Raw genomic sequence first — 15,673 nt, 5'->3', positions numbered from 1 at the left:
TTAGGGACAGGAGGGTCACTACGGGACCACAGGACCGCAGGGCTGAAAGTTTTATTTCAGATGGGTGGCCTTCCTGGACGGGATGGGGATGCACAGCCTTGGGGACAAAACTGGGGGGCGGAGTGACAGTCTGAGGCTCTCCACCTAGGGGTGTGCGGACGATGGAGCCCAGGCCAGGTAGCGTCCAGTCACGGCAGCCGGAGAAGCAGAGGCAGTGACGGCGGCCCCGGGGCCGGCCCCTACAGCGCGGTGACGTGCAGGCCGTGGCCCCCAGCAGCCTGAGCGCTGTCGTCCCAGGCCGCGCTGCCCGCAAAGGCGTGCAGGTCGCTCAGCAGGGCCTCGGCGCTGCCTGCCGCGCCCTCCGGCCCCTGGGAGCCCAGGCCCAGGCCCCCTTCCGCGTCACCGCTGGGGGCTTCCTGCGTGGGCTCTGGGCCCTGCTGTGGGCCCGGCAGCTGCTCTGCACACCGCTGCTCCTTCTCCTGGGGTTTGGCCTCTGCCTGGCCACCACCAAAGCTGTCATCTTCTGAGTCCTGCTCATCCTCCTGCTGCTCTGGGTCCTCATCTGGTGACTCCAGCTCAGCCCGGGCCCGAAGCCAGCGGCCTGGCGGGCTGGCCCAGAGCAAGCGGCGGGTGCGGCCCCACAGTGCAGCACCCAAGCGGGCCGGGTGGTAGTAGCCTCCCGAGTCGTGGCTGAGGCGGCGCCAGGCCAGGGCCAGGCCGGTGGCCAGTAGCAGCAGCAGCAGCAGCAGCAGCAGAACCACAGTGACAGAGCCCGAGCCCGCGCCGTCTGTGGCGCCGCCACCCAGGACCCCGGGCAGGGCCAGCAGCGTCCAGAGCCCTAGGGCACAGGGCAGGTCCTGTGGGGAGACAGGCAGGGGCTCACCATCCTGGCTGGGGGCCCGGCGTGGGCAGGCTGGGTGACATATCCTTGGTTGCCTTTTCAGCAAAATGGGGACATTGAAGCAGAAAAGCCTTACTTGGGCAACAAGGTCCCGGCCCTGTGAGATCTGGCCTGCTCCTGTGGGGGGCAGTCAGAGAAGGACCACGTCCGGAATGTGCCGTCCCCCCTTCCTTCCGCCCGGCCCATGCCGCCTGCTCGCCTCAGCTCCGAGTGCCTCCGTGAGGCCTGACCTGACCTGGGTCACCACCCTTACGCCTGCAGCCCGGCCCAGCCTGGCTCTGCTGCCCGCCCCCCGCCCCCAGTCCTGACCCAGTGGGTAGGTAACACTGCTTGTTCGTTCATTATTAGGGTTATTGTTCTACCTTCCCACCACAATTAAGTGCGGGAAGACAGGGATCTTTCTGGCTCAAACACCGTAACAACTTCTGGCACATAGTAGGTGCTCAACAACTATTGGTTGGCTGTCAAAACTACCACAGGGGTAGGGATGGGGATGGACCTGCAGGACCAGCATTGGGGTCACATGTCTGAGGCCTGGGGCAGAGGAACCAGGCCCATGGCAATTGCTTACTGGCCCCACGACTGCCCCAGCTGCAGTGTTTCCGTTCACTTCCACTCCCTGCCCCTGGGGGCCTCGGGCTAGGTTAGGCGGGTGCAGCTGCCAGAGGAAGCCTGTGGTCGGAACAAGGCAGGTGGGGTGTTGGGGGAGGGGCGCAGAGGTACAAGCAAGACTGGTCCCAGGCAGGCTCCGGGGCTGCCTCCCAGCAGAGCAGGAGAGGCTCTATCCCTGGGCCTTGAAGGGGGTCTGGGGCCACAGCCTGGGCTCTGCGGTGCGGTGAGAGAAAGACCCAGCTCCTGCCCACGCCTGCCCTGGCTCTCTGCTCTCGCTGCTGCCCGTACTGGCAGCTGTTGGTCCCAAGTGGGGCAAATCCCTCCTTAGCTCCTGGGCCCAGACATTTGAGCCCTGACCTCCCGTCGCCCCCACCCCAAGGACCCAGCGGGCCCCGATGCTCACCATTGGTCCACGGGCCTCTCAGCGCCGGCTGCCCACCTCCAGCTCTGGCAGCGCAGTGAGAAGTGAGCTCTCTCTGCTCGGCTGCGGGGGTTACTTGGCGCTTCCGCTTCCTGCCCATGACACCTCACCCAGCCCTCCCTGCCACAGGCCCCTTGGGCCTCTTGGGACCACTCTGACCCCCACCAGACCCTCCCAGGTCTGTCACTGGGCCAGGCTTGGGCTACGGGCCTGGGACCAGGCCGGCAGGGGGAGAGGAACTGGGCCCCCAGCTCAAAGCAGGACATGGCCCTGAGGTTTCCACATGTCTTTTGCCTCAGCCCCTGCCTGGCAGAATTTGGGGGTGCTGACTGGGGATGCCCATGGCCCCCAGACTTTTCTCACATCTGTGGTCCCTGTGGGCCTCACCTGTCCCCATTGCCAGACTGCCTTTCCCAGCCCCACCCTTGCAGCAGAACGGCGAACCTGACTTTTAGAAAGAGAGTTTTATTTGGAATGAAAATATAGAGCCATCCCTCCGACTCCTCCAAGGAGGGAGCGGGGGCTGGGTCGGGGTGTGGAGGTGGTCCCTCAGAGTGTAAGCTTGCCTTGGTACAAAAACCCTGCACAGCAACAATGGACAAAAGCCAGGCAGTGTGTGGACTGGCGCCGAGCCTGCCCCCGAGTCCTCAGCAGGGGGCAGGGGGCAGCCAGCCAGCAGTGACCTGCCAGCAGAGGCTGAGTGAGAAGGGGTTAGAGGAGGAGGTGAGGCAGGAGTGGCACCCACTGGGCCAGCGGCCCTACGCGTCCCCGTTCTCCATGCGGCCCAGCTGCTCCTCCAGGCGGCCGATCCGCTCCCCCTGCTCCTTGACCAGCGCTCTTAGAGCCCGCAGCTCCTGCATCACCTCCTCCAGTTTCCCAGCCTCCTGCAGGGACAGGGGCGGCCATCAGGGGTCACAGAGCTGTAGCCCTCCCCAAGTCAACTACCAGGCAGGGCCTGAGGCTCAGAGAGGGACACACACACACAGAGCACACTGGGGCTCCCCAACACCACTCCAGACTGCGGGGCACATACCCCAGCTCCGGCGAGGCTGCTGCTGGGGCTGGTTGTACTGGCGGAGGCAGGTGTGGAGGCCCCCGGGCGAGCAGAGCCAGGGCCCGCGGCAGGCCGGCTGTCAGATAACACGTTTCGCCGGCTGACCTTCAGGTCCCGCTGTTTGCTGGGCACGTAGGCCTCCCGCAGGGAGATGAGGAGGGGGTCGGCGTCCCGCCCGCTCACCCACTCCTCTGCCTCTAGGGCGGCCTCGGGCCCTGCTGTGTCGGGGTACAGATCGTCCTGGAAGAGGTCAGACTGGGAAGGGGGTGTGAGAAGTCCAGATCAGCTAGGGGCCCACCATTAGGGTCCTCTTGTTTGGACCCTGGTTGGCCACCTCCTCATCACTCTCCTGGCTTCCAGCCCTGCACCCTGTCAACCCACTCCCCAATCACCTGGCCCCAAGTGACCAGCTTTCTAAGCTCAAATCTGTCCCTTTACTTCCCCTCTGGACACTGCCAACAGCTCCCTCTGAAGCCGTCCCCAACCTTCCCAAGCAGGGCTTGGTGGGACTCTGGGAGCCACGGCTGTGCCCACGGACTGGGAGTGCCCGGGGCAGCCTTGTCAGCCTCGTTCACAGCTTGGCTCCCAGGGACGCGCCTGGCACACTGAAGAGCACAGTCAGCAAACACTGGCTGGATAAGGATGGTACACGTCCAAGGCTCTTGGCTGGGCATCTGAGGCCCAGCCACATGTGGCCCGATCCCTTCGCTCGTGGGGGCCTCTACTGCAGCCAGACTTCCTGTCCCTCTCACCATTCCCAGCGCTGGCCTACTGCCCACCACTGGAGGGCCTGTCCCCAGCCGCTCTGTCGGCTGGCCTCTGATGGGAAGACCTCCAGGCTCTGTCTCCCGTGGCTCATCCAGGGCAGGGCCTCGGCTCCCCCTTATCTCAGCCTGCCCCCTGCCCAGCACAGCTGGGGACGTGCTGGCATTTGTCCAGCCCACTGACTGCACCCACACTCAGCCATGTCTCATTCACAGGCCTCACCCCGGTCACCCGAGTGGCCTGGCTGATAGAGAAGGGAGTGAGTGGGCAGCGGAACCTGGTGGCCTCACCTTTCTTGGCACAGTCATGACAATGGGCTCACACTTGCGCTCATGCAGTTTGTAGAACCTGGAAAAGGGAGGGGAAGGAGGAGCCATGGGTGGAACTCCCCCCACACCAGCTTCCTGGTTTCCTCTACTCTCCACTTCCAGTCCTCACCCCAGCCCTCCCGGACCGGCCCGACCCCGGGGACTCCTGAGCAGCTTCCGACAATCTGCCCTCTCACCTCTGCCCCCCAGGCCACCTCCCCCGAAGCCAGCCTCCTTGGGTCCCCTCTTACCGGGCAATCTCACACTTGCTGACCTCCAGGCCCCTCTTGGGCATGCTGCCCATGCCCCTCTGGGGCTCTTTGCTGGTGAACGTGTTCAGAAAGTGGATGTAGGGGGCCTCGTCTGTGATCTCAAAGTACCGGATGCTGGAGTCGCCCTGCGGGGTGGCAGGGAGCAGGTTTCAGTGCTCGGTACCCCTCTCCCCTGTCCCCCCCAGGCCTGCCCAGTTCACCTTGCCACAGACGTAGACCACATTGGTATCGGGGTCATAAAAGGGCAACAGGGCCCCATTGCTTGAGTCCAGCTCCTGCAGGGCCATGGGTTCTTCGAGGTTTTCCTGGCACAGAGGGTAGGGTACAGTCAGGCCATGCGAGGCCAGGCTAGAACCTCCCCTGTCCCCTCAATGTCCCAACCCTCCATCAGGACCGTCCCAGCCCAGTCAGCGTTGCCCCTACCATGCCGATGGGTTCTCTCTCACATCTAAGCCTTTGCCCACAGTGTCCACCAGGCCCTCCTGGCTCCCCTCTGTTCCCAGGGTCCCAGTTTGCTGCCCTATTCCAGGCCTTTAGACTACTGAGCAAGTGCTGAGAGGCCCCACCACACAGAAGCATCAGCCTGTCTCGGGACCCCTGGAGAGCAGGACACTAAAGCAGAGCTCTGGACAGGGCACTTCAGGGAAAGGGCTGGGAGGCTTCCTGGAGGAGGGGGTCTCTGCACTGCGCCTCAAAGGACAATCAGGTGGGAACAGGCAAGCAAAGGAGGGAAAGGCCTTTCAGTTGGCAAGAACAATGTGGACAAAAACTTGGGAGGTAGCTGGAGGCAGTCAGGGAGGCCAGAGAGCAGAGGGCAGGGAGGGGAGAGGCTGGTGGGGCTCCTGGGCCCGAGAGCCTGGGGTGCCAGGCTGAGGACCTGGGAAGCGCAGGTATCTCCAGGGTGGCCCTCACCCTTCTTGCCCAGGCCAGCCACAGCCACTCACCGGGTCCCAGAGCGCCAACTGCCGTTCGCTCATGCGGCTGAAGCCTGTGGTGAACACCTTGCCGTCCGCCAGGAAGATGGCCCGCATGGGCCGGGCCCCCTCGTGAGCCTTCTCCCGCTCCTGTCGGAGGAACAGAGTGGTCAGTGCAGTGCCCCAGAAGAGACCCTCGGCCTGTTCACTGCCACCCTCGCTCTCCAGGGCCACGTACCGCCACCAGGGTGCCCCGGCGCGGGTCTATGATGCGCACGCTCTTGTCCTTGCAGGCAGAGCAGAAGAGGCTGCCGTTGCGGTTCCAGCTGACATTGTATATGAGGTCAGGGTGCAGGCTGTCCAGGCGGTACAGCTCCTCCGCCGTGCCCACGTTCCAGATGAGCACCACATTGTCACAGCCTGCCGGGTCGGGGGACATCAGCCCACCAGGCCCCCTTCGACCGCCCTCCTGGAACAAGCCCCGACCTCTTGACCCCTGAGGGCCTCAGCTTTCCCATCTTTCAGATGGGCATGGGAGGAGGCGTGGGGGGTCCCAGAGCTGTGCGTGGAGGGGGCGAGGGCCGGGGGCGGGGGGCGGGCAGACCTGCGCTGAGGAGCACGTTGCGGGCCGTCGGGTGCCAGGTCACGATGCCCACTCGCTTGGTGTGCCCCTCCAGCACCACCACCGGCTCCGTCAGCGGGGAGGCTAGCCCGTTCTCTGGGATCTGCCACACCTGTGGGCGGGGCGAGGTTGCCAGTCAGGCTGTGCTGCGCCCTGCTGCTGGCAGCCTCGGACCACACCCGTGACCCTGGACCTGTCACAGCCCCACACCTCACCATGACCGTGCAGTCCTCTGAGCCGCTGGCAATGACTTCATCGTTGTGGGGACACCAGTCGATGTCCAGGACAGGCCCCGTGTGTCCACACACCGTCGGGTAGGCCTTGTCAATGCGGCCTGTCTGTGGGCATGAGGGGGGCAGTCATTGGGGACCCAAGGCTACCAAGCTCTGTCCCGCCCAGAGCCTCAGTCTTCCCCTCCACGGCACAGGATGATGCGCCTGGCCTACCCCACAGGTGGCCCAGCTGTCCCTGCCTCTTCCCGGCCCCCCTCTGCCGCACAGGCATTGCCAGGTGAGCAGGAACGTTTGTTGCCTCTGAGCCTGAGTCTGTGGCAATAAGAGATTTTCTTTTCCTGTGCTAACACATCTCGGGCAGTAAATGTGGATTGTAACACCTGCCCAGCAGTCGGGGACGGGCAAAATAAGGGACATGGAGTGAGGAGAAGGGTCTGGCAGCAGTGACCGAGCCACCTCCAGTCCTTCCCCAGCCCTCACGGGCCCCACCTTGCTTAGGGGGAGCACCAGGAAGGCGCCCCCGCCGCTGGCCTCCACAATCACCGCCAGGAACTTGGGGTTGACTGCGCAGAAGGTGCTGTCCCAGGTGACGCGGGACACTCGGATGTCCTCATAGCACTGGTCATTCTTGACCGGCTGCCCGAACACATGCCGGAATTTGCTCTGCCGAACCACTTTTCGGAAGGACATGTCTGCAGTGTGCAGAGGCCTGTGAGCTCCCACCCATCCCAGCGACCCCCAGCCTCCCAGGGCCGCCCGAAGGGAGGTGGGGAGGATGCTGCCGGGGCCTGGTCATTATACCCAGCCTGGCTCTCAGTTTTCCCTTACAGAATGGGGTCGTAGGTGCAGACCCTGGCTGCCTCCCCCAGAGGGCAGAGGGAAATGCCCACACTGCTGAGTCCTGGCAGGCTTTGCGGGACCCCTCCTGGGGACCCTCGCTGGCTCTGGTATGTGGGTGTGCGCGCGTGTGCGGAGGGGAGGAGCAGAAGCCAGAGCAAGCTCAGCTCCTCCGTGGGTCGCAGTCAGGTGCCACCAGGCTCCTTCCAGCCCAGGATTTGAAAGCTGGCTGATGAGGAGAACGGACAGAAGAGGCAGAGGCTGTTTCTGCTGTTGGGGCCGCACTAGGCCCCAGTCATGAGTCCCAGGGAATGTGCAGGGAGCCCCAGGCCGGCCCAGGGGGCCCGGCAGGACTGGGCGGGGGTCGGGACGCCGCTCCCAGCCTCAGAGCATCCCAGAGCCGCCTTGGGGCGGGGTCCAAGGTGAACCCGAAGCCCAACTGCCAAGGACCCTGCCGCAGGAAGGGAGAGGCTGGGTGGCCAAGAGGAGCTGGGACCGAGGGCTGGACGCCGCGGAGGGGAAGGGATCCTCGGACTCGCGACCTCCCACCCCGACCCCTCGCGGCTCCGCCCCTGCCTGCGGCCCCAGCCTCGCCCCGTCGCGCTCACCGGGGGCGCCGGGGACTGCGGCACCGGCCTCGGGTGGCTCCGGATCCCGGCCTCTGGGAAGCAGGAAGCGGGAATCAGGAAGTGACAGAGGAGAGGGGGGCAGGGGGCGGGGGCGGGGCTGGGGCTCGCGGAGGCGGGGCCGAGGTCACGCGCGGAGGGGCGGGGCGGGAGGCTGCGAGGGGAGCCTGGAGGCCGGGAGCGCGGGGCCGCCGGGGGCGCGGGGGCGGGGCGAGGATGGGCGGGGCCTGGGAAAGCCCCGCCCCACAGAGTTTCGTGTCGCTCTGGGGCAAAGGCATGGAGTCTGCGACACCAGTGGGGGTGGAGCCTGAGGAGCTGCAGGTGCGGTCCGCGTCCCTGAGGCAGACCCTGCCCTTCCCACGAGTGGGTGGAGCCCCGCCCTCCCAATCCTCCACCCCAATGCATACGTTAGGGTCCTCCGGTCCACCCCCTATTCCAAAATATATTATCTGCTGGGACAGTCGCCATATGAACGTGCCTCTTTTTAAGTTACGGAAGTATCGTCGTCGTCGGCAGCCGTCCGTCTCGGGAGACGATGGTGTAGCTTCTTAAGAGTCTATCTGCACCGCCGAGAATGGCTGTGCAGTCCGACTCGGGAGGGACACGGTATCTGTCTCCTCCCGTGTTGAATCGACATCTTGCGATGACGCTGGAGTGTCCTCTCCAGTGAAGCTGAAGCTACAGAGCCTGGGCAGGGTGATATGGAGGGTCTGCTGTTGCCCATGCAGCAGACCCCCCCTCTCTTCGCAGCTGAAGGGTCCAAGGGAAAGACGGAGTCAATACAGCTTGGCTTCAGGTGCGCCGCAGGAGTTGCCGGTGTTGACTACAACGTCAAACCGCCTTAGGGACCCCGGCTCCGGATTTTCTGTCGGGGTTTACTCCCTTAGCCTTTCCCCTGAAGAGGTATGCCGCAAGGCAGCGGAGGTTTTTTGGAGACAGAGTTTTCCTTCTCTGTACGGAAGTATATGCTCTTGTTTAATAATGTAAGTAAAACAGAGGTGTCTTAAGGGGCGAGTGGAAGGCCCCAGTCAACCCATTCTTCGGGGTGAACACCCCTGGGTCTCGCTGCCACCTTTTCATTAAAAATAGAAATGGGGCCAAGCTCCGCAGATCGCTCACACTTCCTGTTTTTCCTCAGCCATCTGCCATGGAGCTCTGCAGGTCAGTCCACAGACCTCTCCCTCCGCCGAGGCAGCTCCGGACCAGGGGGCTTCGTTGTTCCTGTAGGTTTCACAGGCAGAGTCTGCCCCCTCCACCTGGGGCTGTGGGCCCTGGGGCACTGGCCACCTCCCCTCCTTCCTTCTCTGAGCATCTGCTGCCCTGGATGACCAAAGGGTGATGGTCAAGGTCCCTTTCCCAGAAAGAGTGGGGTGCGGGGGGGAAAGGGGAAAAGAGCAGAAGTCGAAAGGAGCTATTCTCTGGCTCCATCAGGCCCCCTGTGTGTCCACCTTATTGGCCTCATCACACCCTGTTGAGGAAACAGCTCAGGGAGGAGGGACACATGTCGGTCTCCATTTGTTTGGCTCCGAAGTCCTTACTTTCCCCACTGCCCCATAAATCACGGGCAGGTCAATCCCTCCAGCCCAGGACGGGGATGTGGGTGGTTTGGAGGAGGGCAGGCAGCCACGAAGCCCCCTCCCCATGTGTCTAAAGCCCAAACTAGGTAATACCCACGGTCGCTGCCCACCCGATTGCCGCCTGTCTGAGCCCTGCCCACCACCCCTGATTACCTACTACTGTCCTTTCCCTCTGTGTGGCCTGGACACACTGACCCTCCTGTCCCTGAAATACACCACCTTCCTCCCTGTGCACCTTGGCACATCCTGCTGCCTGCATCTGAGGTCTCTTCCCCCAGATCTTGAAAAGGCTCCATCCCTCACTTCCTCCAGTTCTCCACTCAGATGTCACCTCCTCTAAGGGCCTTCCCTGACCACCCCCCACACCTGTCCCTCTCTGGCCCTTACTTGTTCCCCCTGCATCGTTCTTAATCACGACCTGATGTTATATTGTGGAATTACTTGTGTATTTGCTTTCTCTTTGCCTCCCCCACTAGGATGTCAGCAAATGGAGGACAGCACTTTGTCTCAGTTCCCACTGTATTCCGGGACCTAGAACAAGAAGACCTAGCACACAGTATGTGCTCAACTAATGGACGTTGAATGAATGAATGAACAGCAGCCCCGAATGTAGGATTGAAAAATATTCATGTTCACAACTCTCAGAATCAATATCTGGCCCCCTGAGGGAGAGGGCGTGTATCTCTTATCTAGAGAAGGGATGAGTTCCTCAAAGGACAACAGGAGCCCAGCGTCATAGGGTGTGCTGGGGGGAAGTGGAGGGGCTGTGGAACATCAGGGGTGACACTGACCCTCCCGTCCCTGAAACACACCCCCTTCCTTCCTACCTCAGGGCCTTGGCACATCCTACTGCCTGTATCTGAAGCCTCTTCCCCCAGAGCCCTCTAGGCCACCAAGAGAACTCCTCTTTAGGCCTCAAAACCCTTCATGGCACTGCTCTTTCTCCTGGCTAGCAATCATCCTTATGGGTGGGATTCCCCTTGGGGACCTTGGAGGTAGGGCTGGCCCAGTCTCCAGGAGGTAGGGTTTGGAGTCGGGGCCAGAGTTGAAGGCACTGAGGCTCGTCCATGAGCTGCCTGCCATGTTGAAAAGGCTTTGGGACCTGTAGCTGGGAAAAGAGAGAAGGGCACTATACGTGATCCAGAGGGACATAAGTCCACATCTTGTCCTCAGGGAATGTGCACTTGGGGGGCGGGGAGTGTGGAGGAGGAGGCAGTGTGGTGAAGGGGATGATGCCTGGTGGGCAGGATGCCGCCACATGGGCTCTGGCCTCTGGGTCAGCGCTGGTCCCAGGCCTGGGGGAGCATACACTGGTATAATCAAATTAATGGCTAACAGTTATTAAGCACTTATTCTGTGCCAGGCAAGGATCCAAGCACTTCATAGGGATAAACACTCCCAGGAAATCAGAACCATTACTATGATCCCCAATTTTCAGATGAGGAAACTGAGTCCTATAGAGGCCAAGAGGCTTGCTAGAAGATCACAGCTGCTGAGTGGTGGAGCCAGGATTCAAACAAGCCTTGAAGCGCCCCAGAGGCCATGCCCCTAAACGCACCCATGTGTCTGCAAAATGGAAGGCTGGCTGGAAAGGCACCTAGCAAGTGCTCAGTAAATACTCGCTGGTGAATGCACTCAACAGGTTGGTGCCTGCCCAGAAGTCTCTCTCCCCTGGGCCTCAGCGCCCTCAGTCCCATCACTAGGAGATGGTATGGTTATGCTGCTCTTGTCACCACCGCCCAGTGTGCTTCTGTTCTGGGCACAGTAAATGACCACGACAGCCAGCCTTGCAAGGAGAACTTAATCACTCCATTTTACAGAGGAGAACGCTGAGGCGAAGAGAGAGCGGGGGACCGGAACCCAGGTCTGACTGTGCCACGCGAGGCTGCCTGCACAGCCTGCTGCCTGTCTGAAGTGCAGGCACCCTGGGGAGGGTAGCATATTAAACGTCATTGTCACTCACATTAAATGTCATTGTCACTCACATCTGTTGGTGAGGGTGTTGCTCAGCTGCTAAAGGTCACAATGCTGAGCTAATGGGAACGGATTGGGGGTGGGGGTAAAAAGGATAAAAAGGGGTAGTTTTGGAACCCTAGGGGCTGAGAGAAGCTGGGTGGGGTGGGTGCCAGAAGAGAGTGAGGGGTGTGAAAGGGAAGTGGGACAGGGTCAGAAAATAGAGCTTCAGCACTTCCTAGTTTTCTTGTTTGTTTGTTTTGTTCTGCAGTGTCTGCAGCTTGAGAGGGAAGAGGTTGGTTGGCTCTGCCCCAGAGATGTTGTGTGGCCTCTGGGAGCCTCTGCCCCTTCTGGGCCCACGGGTCCCCAGAGCTTGCTTGGACAGACTCTCCTCTTGCCTCTGAGCTGACTGAAGTGAAGGGGCTCAGATGCAGGCAGGCCCCGGGTTCTGCGCACCTGCAACTCCCACAATGGTGGGCGGGTGGAAACCAGTTGAACCCTTAAATGGAGCAAACGTTGAAGTCCCCTGGAGCTGCCCAAGGCACAGAGGCGGGCCCCTGCTCTCTGAGGCCACCTGGGTATCTGCTGCCCGGAACTGGTCATGGGCACAGCTTATTGGCCCCCAAGCTCATGGGTTCCCAGATACTCAGGCCAGGTGGCGCCTCCTCCCATCCATCCACAGCCCCTTCAGAGACATCCCTGGATGCCAAGGAAGGAAGGACATCTGTTCACTGAGCCCCTACTGTGTGCCACAGGCTCTTGCTAGGCGCCTTACACGCGTTCCCACCTAATGCTTACAGTGAGGAAACGGGGGCTCAGAGAGTGGAGCCGCTTGTCCAGGGTCACCCAGAGCTGGACTGGAACCAGGCTTGGTGGCTCTGGCCTCGGCTCCTGCCATCCTGCCAAGGAAAGTCCTGCCCCAGCCTCACAGCCTGTGGGCTTCTGCTGGCTCCGGAATGACTCCCTCCTCCACAAGGACTTCCTCCTTTGGCGTCCTTGTGCCCAGGTTACATGTGGGATGGGACAGGGAGAAGGGGTTGGGGGGAGGAAAGGATTGAAGAGAGTCAGATTAGGTCATCCCAGGGAAGTCCTCCCTGCCGTCTTTCTCCTGCACTGCTGAGGCTAAACTGTCACAGGGCCTAGAGCTGTTGGAGGGCAGAGCCCAGCAGGACACCATCAGCTGTGACTCCTCAGGGGCTGTTGGGCCACTGTGCGTGTGTGTGGAGGGCAAGCATGACCTGGACAGGGACGTGATGCTCACAACAAACTGTCTGGGACTTTTGGCCACTTCGTTCTCACTTCCCCCGAGTCCTGCAGGCCTGAGGGACGGTGGGGTTTTCCCTGACGACTTCCTCCATGACGCCCCTCCGCTCTGGCTGGCTGGTTCCTCCATCTCCTTCTGGCTGACCTGGCAGGCCTGGGCTTTCCTGTACCCTCACGTGGGGTCAGCACCAGGAGCCTCCTCTGGGGGGGCACTGCTGGGGCTTTCTCCTTCAGAGGCAGCAGGTGTGGTTGGATTCTCAGGGGCCTCTGAGGTGGGATCCTTGGATGGGGCAAAGGAGGCTTCATCACAGGGACTGGAGGCTGAGCTGGCCACAGGTCCAGAGGTCTGGGCCTCAAGGCTCCCCTGTGGCTGGGCCACAGAATCCAAACGGGGCTGGGCCTCATGGTTCACCTGTGGCTGGGCCGTGGAGTTCAGCTGCTCCTGGGCCACAGAATCGGATTGTGGCTGGGCCATGGAGTTCAGCTGAGGTTGGGCCACAGAATCTGACTGTGGCTGGGCCGTGGAGTTCAGCTGAGGTTGGGCCACAGAATCTGACTGTGGCTGGACCGTGGAGTTCAGCTGCCCCTGGGCCACAGAATCGGACTGTGGCTGGGCCGTGGAGTTCAGCTGCCCCTGGGCCACAGAATCGGACTCTGGCTGGGCCGTGGAGTTCAGCTGCCCCTGGGCCACAGAATCGGACTCTGGCTGGCCCTCGGAGTGCAGCTGTGGCTGGATCACAGAACCTGACTGTGGCTGGCCCGTGGAGTGCAGCTGTGGCTGGATCACAGAACCTGACTGTGGCTGGCCCGTGGAGTGCAGCTGTGGCTGGATCACAGAACCTGACTGTGGCTGGCCCTCGGAGTGCAGCTGTGGCTGGATCACAGAACCTGACTGTGGCTGGCCCGTGGAGTGCAGCTGTGGCTGGATCACAGAACCTGACTGTGGCTGGGCCACGGAATCCAACAGTGGCTGGGCCGTGGGGTTTGCCTGTGGCTGGGCCACAGAATCTAACCGTGGCTGGGCTGTGGGGTTCGCCTGTGGCTGGGTTGTGGGGTTCGCCTGTGGCTGGGCCTCAGCTGCTGGCTCCGGCATAGTCTGCCCACTGGAGTCCACTTGGGTCTCTGGCTCGGCCGGCATGAAGCTGCCCGGCCGCTCCTCGCAGAGCGCCGCTGCGAAGGAGGAGAGCAGCGTGCGCAGCAGGGCTCGGAGGTCGGCACTGGCCAGGAGGCAGAGAAAGGGACTGAGGCAGCTGTTGAGCAAGATCAGGTAGTCGGAGTAGACCAGTGCCTCCCAGAGCAGGTAGCCCGGGTAGATGTCCCACAGAAAGGCAAGGTACAGCAGCTGCGCCAGCTGGTAGGGCAGCCGCAGGACCACATATGCTGACAAAATGGTCTTGGCCACACGGGCAAAGCCACGGCAGGCTGCAGGTCTCGGCTGCTGGCGGCAGCAAGTCTTGCAGGTGGCGGCCTGGGTAAGCACATGGCAGACGAGCAACAAGAGGAAAGGCAGGAAGCCCCCCAGGATCTCCAACATGCGCAGCGGCAGCTCCTCGCTGTCCCAGAAGTCCAAGCAGATGACCAGGTCGTACCACCAGATGACGGCCTCGGGGAAGACCAGCCAGGGCACACTGAAGAGCGTGGCCAGCACCCAGACCCCAGAGCAGACCCAGAGGGGCAGGCGGATGGGGCGGTGCCCAGGGTACCAGTGTGGGCAGAGCGCCAGCAGGCATCGGTCCAGGCTGAGGGCTGTCAGCAGGAAGAGGCCAGAGGAATAGGACACACCCCACAGGAAGTAGTAGAAGCGGCAGGCTGCAGTCCCCAGCGGCCAGTGCCCTCCGTGCTGGATCTCCATGATCTGGAAGGCAGCTGCCGCCAGGAACAAAAAGTCTGAGAGGGCCAGGCTGAGCAGGAGCAGGGCCAGCCGTGTGCCGGCTCCCTGTCGGGCCTGTGAGCCAGCCAGCCAGGCCATGAGTGCATTGGCTGGCAGCCCCAGGAGCAGCAGGGCCACTAGGAAGACTGTGTCCCAGCTACCCTGGGGGTAGTAGTCCTCGTCATCGAGTTCTGTGCGGGGCCGGCGGCCAAAGACACCAAGGTTGGCTTCCATAGCAGTGTCCATTGAGGTCCCCAGGATAGCCTTGGACACAGAGTGGGTGCCTGGTAAATCAATTAAGGCAATGAAGACTGGGTATGAAAAAGTGCTGTGTATCTCCAGGCAAGTCACTGTCCCTCTCTGGGCATTATCATCACCTTTTGAGTAGTTAGTTACCCTATGCCAGGGACTTTAATAGACCACCTCACTTAGTCCCCATGCAATCCATTTTGCAGAGGATGAGAGGAAGATTCAGAGAATCGGTGACTGGCCTAAGGTCAGAGGTAGGAAGGGAGACACCAGGGCTTGAACTCAGATCTGACCATTTGCCACTTGGAATCCCGGTGTGTCCAAGTAGACTAAACCAGAGGCTTTCTAACATATTTTTTAAGGCTGGTGAACCTTTTCTTTGCATAGAATATTATAGTGGAACTCCTACAAACCAAAAAGGAGCGCTCAATTTAAAGGAAGGGAGAGTACCCCCAGGGTCGCAGGGAACACAGTTTGAAAACCGTTTGGTCAGATCATTGCAGGCCCCTTTTGTCTGGTAGTCTGGGGTTCAAGTGTTTGAGTCCAAAAGGAGAGGGCTAGGTCCCATGGGTCCACAGGAATTCAAGGGTGACGTGCAGCCCATGACCTCAGAGTTAGGTCTGCCAGCTCAAGACCCAGCGGCCTGGGGACAGGAAGGCTATCCTGGGAGCAGCTGGAGCCTGTGCGTCCTTCTCCAGCCCCACCGTGGCCCTCTCCCCGTTCTCCTAGCTCAGGCAGAAGGTGGTCCCCACTTGTCCTGTGGGGCTACTAAACAGAGAAGGGGGCTTGCAGCATGATGAGATGAGGGTGGCTGCTACCCCCCACTTCTGTCGATGGTGGAGCAACTCTCCCTGTGAGGACAGAAAGCCCTGGTGGCAGCGTGCAGTCAGGGGACGCCCTGGAAAGGCTGGATCCTGCCTGTGGCCCGTGGCTCCAGTCACTTGGCCTTTAGCCCAGTGGCGTCTCCCCAGCCCACCCCCACCCCCACCCAGGGCTCTTCCCCAGACAGACCCCACCCCGCAGACTCCAGCCCCTACTGGATCAGAGCCCCGGCTTGGCTTACCTGTGAGGTAAGGCTGCGGGCCGGAAGGAGCAGGGCGTGCCTGCCTGCCCAGCGGTCCGTCTGCGGGGCCTCACGCCGGGGCCTGCTGCATGGCGCCGGGCGGCACTGAGGCGGCCCGCCTGAAACCCAAGCT

General features: G+C 61.8%; 3 protein-coding genes and 1 long non-coding RNA gene across 8 annotated transcripts; 1 reads left to right on the top strand and 3 right to left on the bottom strand.

Moving 5' to 3' along the window:
• Positions 1 to 35: 35 nt before the first annotated feature.
• On the bottom strand, positions 36 to 2,303 carry PTPRCAP (protein tyrosine phosphatase receptor type C associated protein). Its single transcript, XM_090257729.1, has 2 exons — positions 1,917 to 2,303; positions 36 to 857 (listed from the first exon to the last, which is right to left on the bottom strand). The coding sequence occupies exons 1-2, from the start codon at positions 1,917 to 1,919 to the stop codon at positions 240 to 242; spliced, it is 621 nt and encodes a 206-aa protein (XP_090113855.1). The 5' UTR covers positions 1,920 to 2,303; the 3' UTR covers positions 36 to 239.
• A 76-nt stretch (positions 2,304 to 2,379) lies between these two features.
• On the bottom strand, positions 2,380 to 7,632 carry CORO1B (coronin 1B). Of its 4 annotated transcripts, none has more exons than XM_090257703.1 (12): positions 7,548 to 7,631; positions 6,954 to 7,168; positions 6,592 to 6,794; positions 6,085 to 6,207; positions 5,852 to 5,981; positions 5,486 to 5,667; positions 5,278 to 5,397; positions 4,534 to 4,638; positions 4,313 to 4,458; positions 4,044 to 4,101; positions 2,968 to 3,243; positions 2,380 to 2,818 (listed from the first exon to the last, which is right to left on the bottom strand). In XM_090257703.1, the coding sequence occupies exons 3-12, from the start codon at positions 6,790 to 6,792 to the stop codon at positions 2,693 to 2,695; spliced, it is 1,467 nt and encodes a 488-aa protein (XP_090113829.1). In that variant the 5' UTR covers positions 6,793 to 6,794; positions 6,954 to 7,168; positions 7,548 to 7,631; the 3' UTR covers positions 2,380 to 2,692. The 4 variants fall into 4 exon arrangements, with proteins under 4 accessions (XP_090113829.1, XP_090113838.1, XP_090113819.1 ...); XM_090257712.1 differs by having other exon boundaries at positions 6,993 to 7,168; XM_090257693.1 differs by lacking the exon at positions 6,954 to 7,168 and having other exon boundaries at positions 7,548 to 7,632.
• A 961-nt stretch (positions 7,633 to 8,593) lies between these two features.
• LOC150017419 (uncharacterized) lies at positions 8,594 to 11,099 on the top strand. The gene is made up of 3 exons (XR_016509155.1): positions 8,594 to 8,788; positions 9,619 to 9,698; positions 10,581 to 11,099. It is a non-coding gene; the product is annotated as an uncharacterized LOC150017419 (long non-coding RNA).
• A 1,431-nt stretch (positions 11,100 to 12,530) lies between these two features.
• GPR152 (G protein-coupled receptor 152) lies at positions 12,531 to 14,474 on the bottom strand. Of its 2 annotated transcripts, XM_090267436.1 has the most exons (3): positions 13,347 to 14,474; positions 12,783 to 12,890; positions 12,531 to 12,710 (listed from the first exon to the last, which is right to left on the bottom strand). In XM_090267436.1, exons 1-3 carry the CDS (start codon positions 14,472 to 14,474, stop codon positions 12,531 to 12,533), a joined length of 1,416 nt encoding a protein of 471 aa, XP_090123562.1. The 2 variants fall into 2 exon arrangements, with proteins under 2 accessions (XP_090123562.1, XP_090123561.1); XM_090267435.1 differs by having other exon boundaries at positions 12,531 to 12,866.
• Positions 14,475 to 15,673: the final 1,199 nt, after the last annotated feature.

The sequence above is a fragment of the Furipterus horrens genome, unplaced genomic scaffold, assembly GCF_987537825.1.
Source record: "Furipterus horrens unplaced genomic scaffold, mFurHor1.1.pri manual_scaffold_2, whole genome shotgun sequence".
In the NCBI taxonomy this organism is placed as follows: domain Eukaryota; kingdom Metazoa; phylum Chordata; class Mammalia; order Chiroptera; family Furipteridae; genus Furipterus; species Furipterus horrens.
The sequence above is the reverse complement of the archived record's forward strand: the minus strand, read 5'-3'. Positions and strand labels throughout refer to the sequence as shown.

Excerpts from the sequence above, each read along its gene's own strand:
- CORO1B (XM_090257693.1), bottom strand. The coding sequence starts at position 6,792 with ATGTCCTTCCGAAAAGTGGTTCGGCAGAGCAAATTCCGGCATGTGTTC. Across the intron at positions 6,208-6,591 it reads TGGTGCTCCCCCTAAGCAAG|ACAGGCCGCATTGACAAGGC; the intron begins GTGGGGCCCGTG and ends TCATGCCCACAG. Across the intron at positions 4,459-4,533 it reads TGGTCTACGTCTGTGGCAAG|GGCGACTCCAGCATCCGGTA; the intron begins GTGAACTGGGCA and ends GCCACCCCGCAG.
- GPR152 (XM_090267435.1), bottom strand. The coding sequence starts at position 14,474 with ATGGACACTGCTATGGAAGCCAACCTTGGTGTCTTTGGCCGCCGGCCC. Across the intron at positions 12,867-13,346 it reads ATTCTGTGGCCCAGCCACAG|TCAGATTCTGTGGCCCAACC; the intron begins GCAAACCCCACG and ends GCCCAGCCACAG.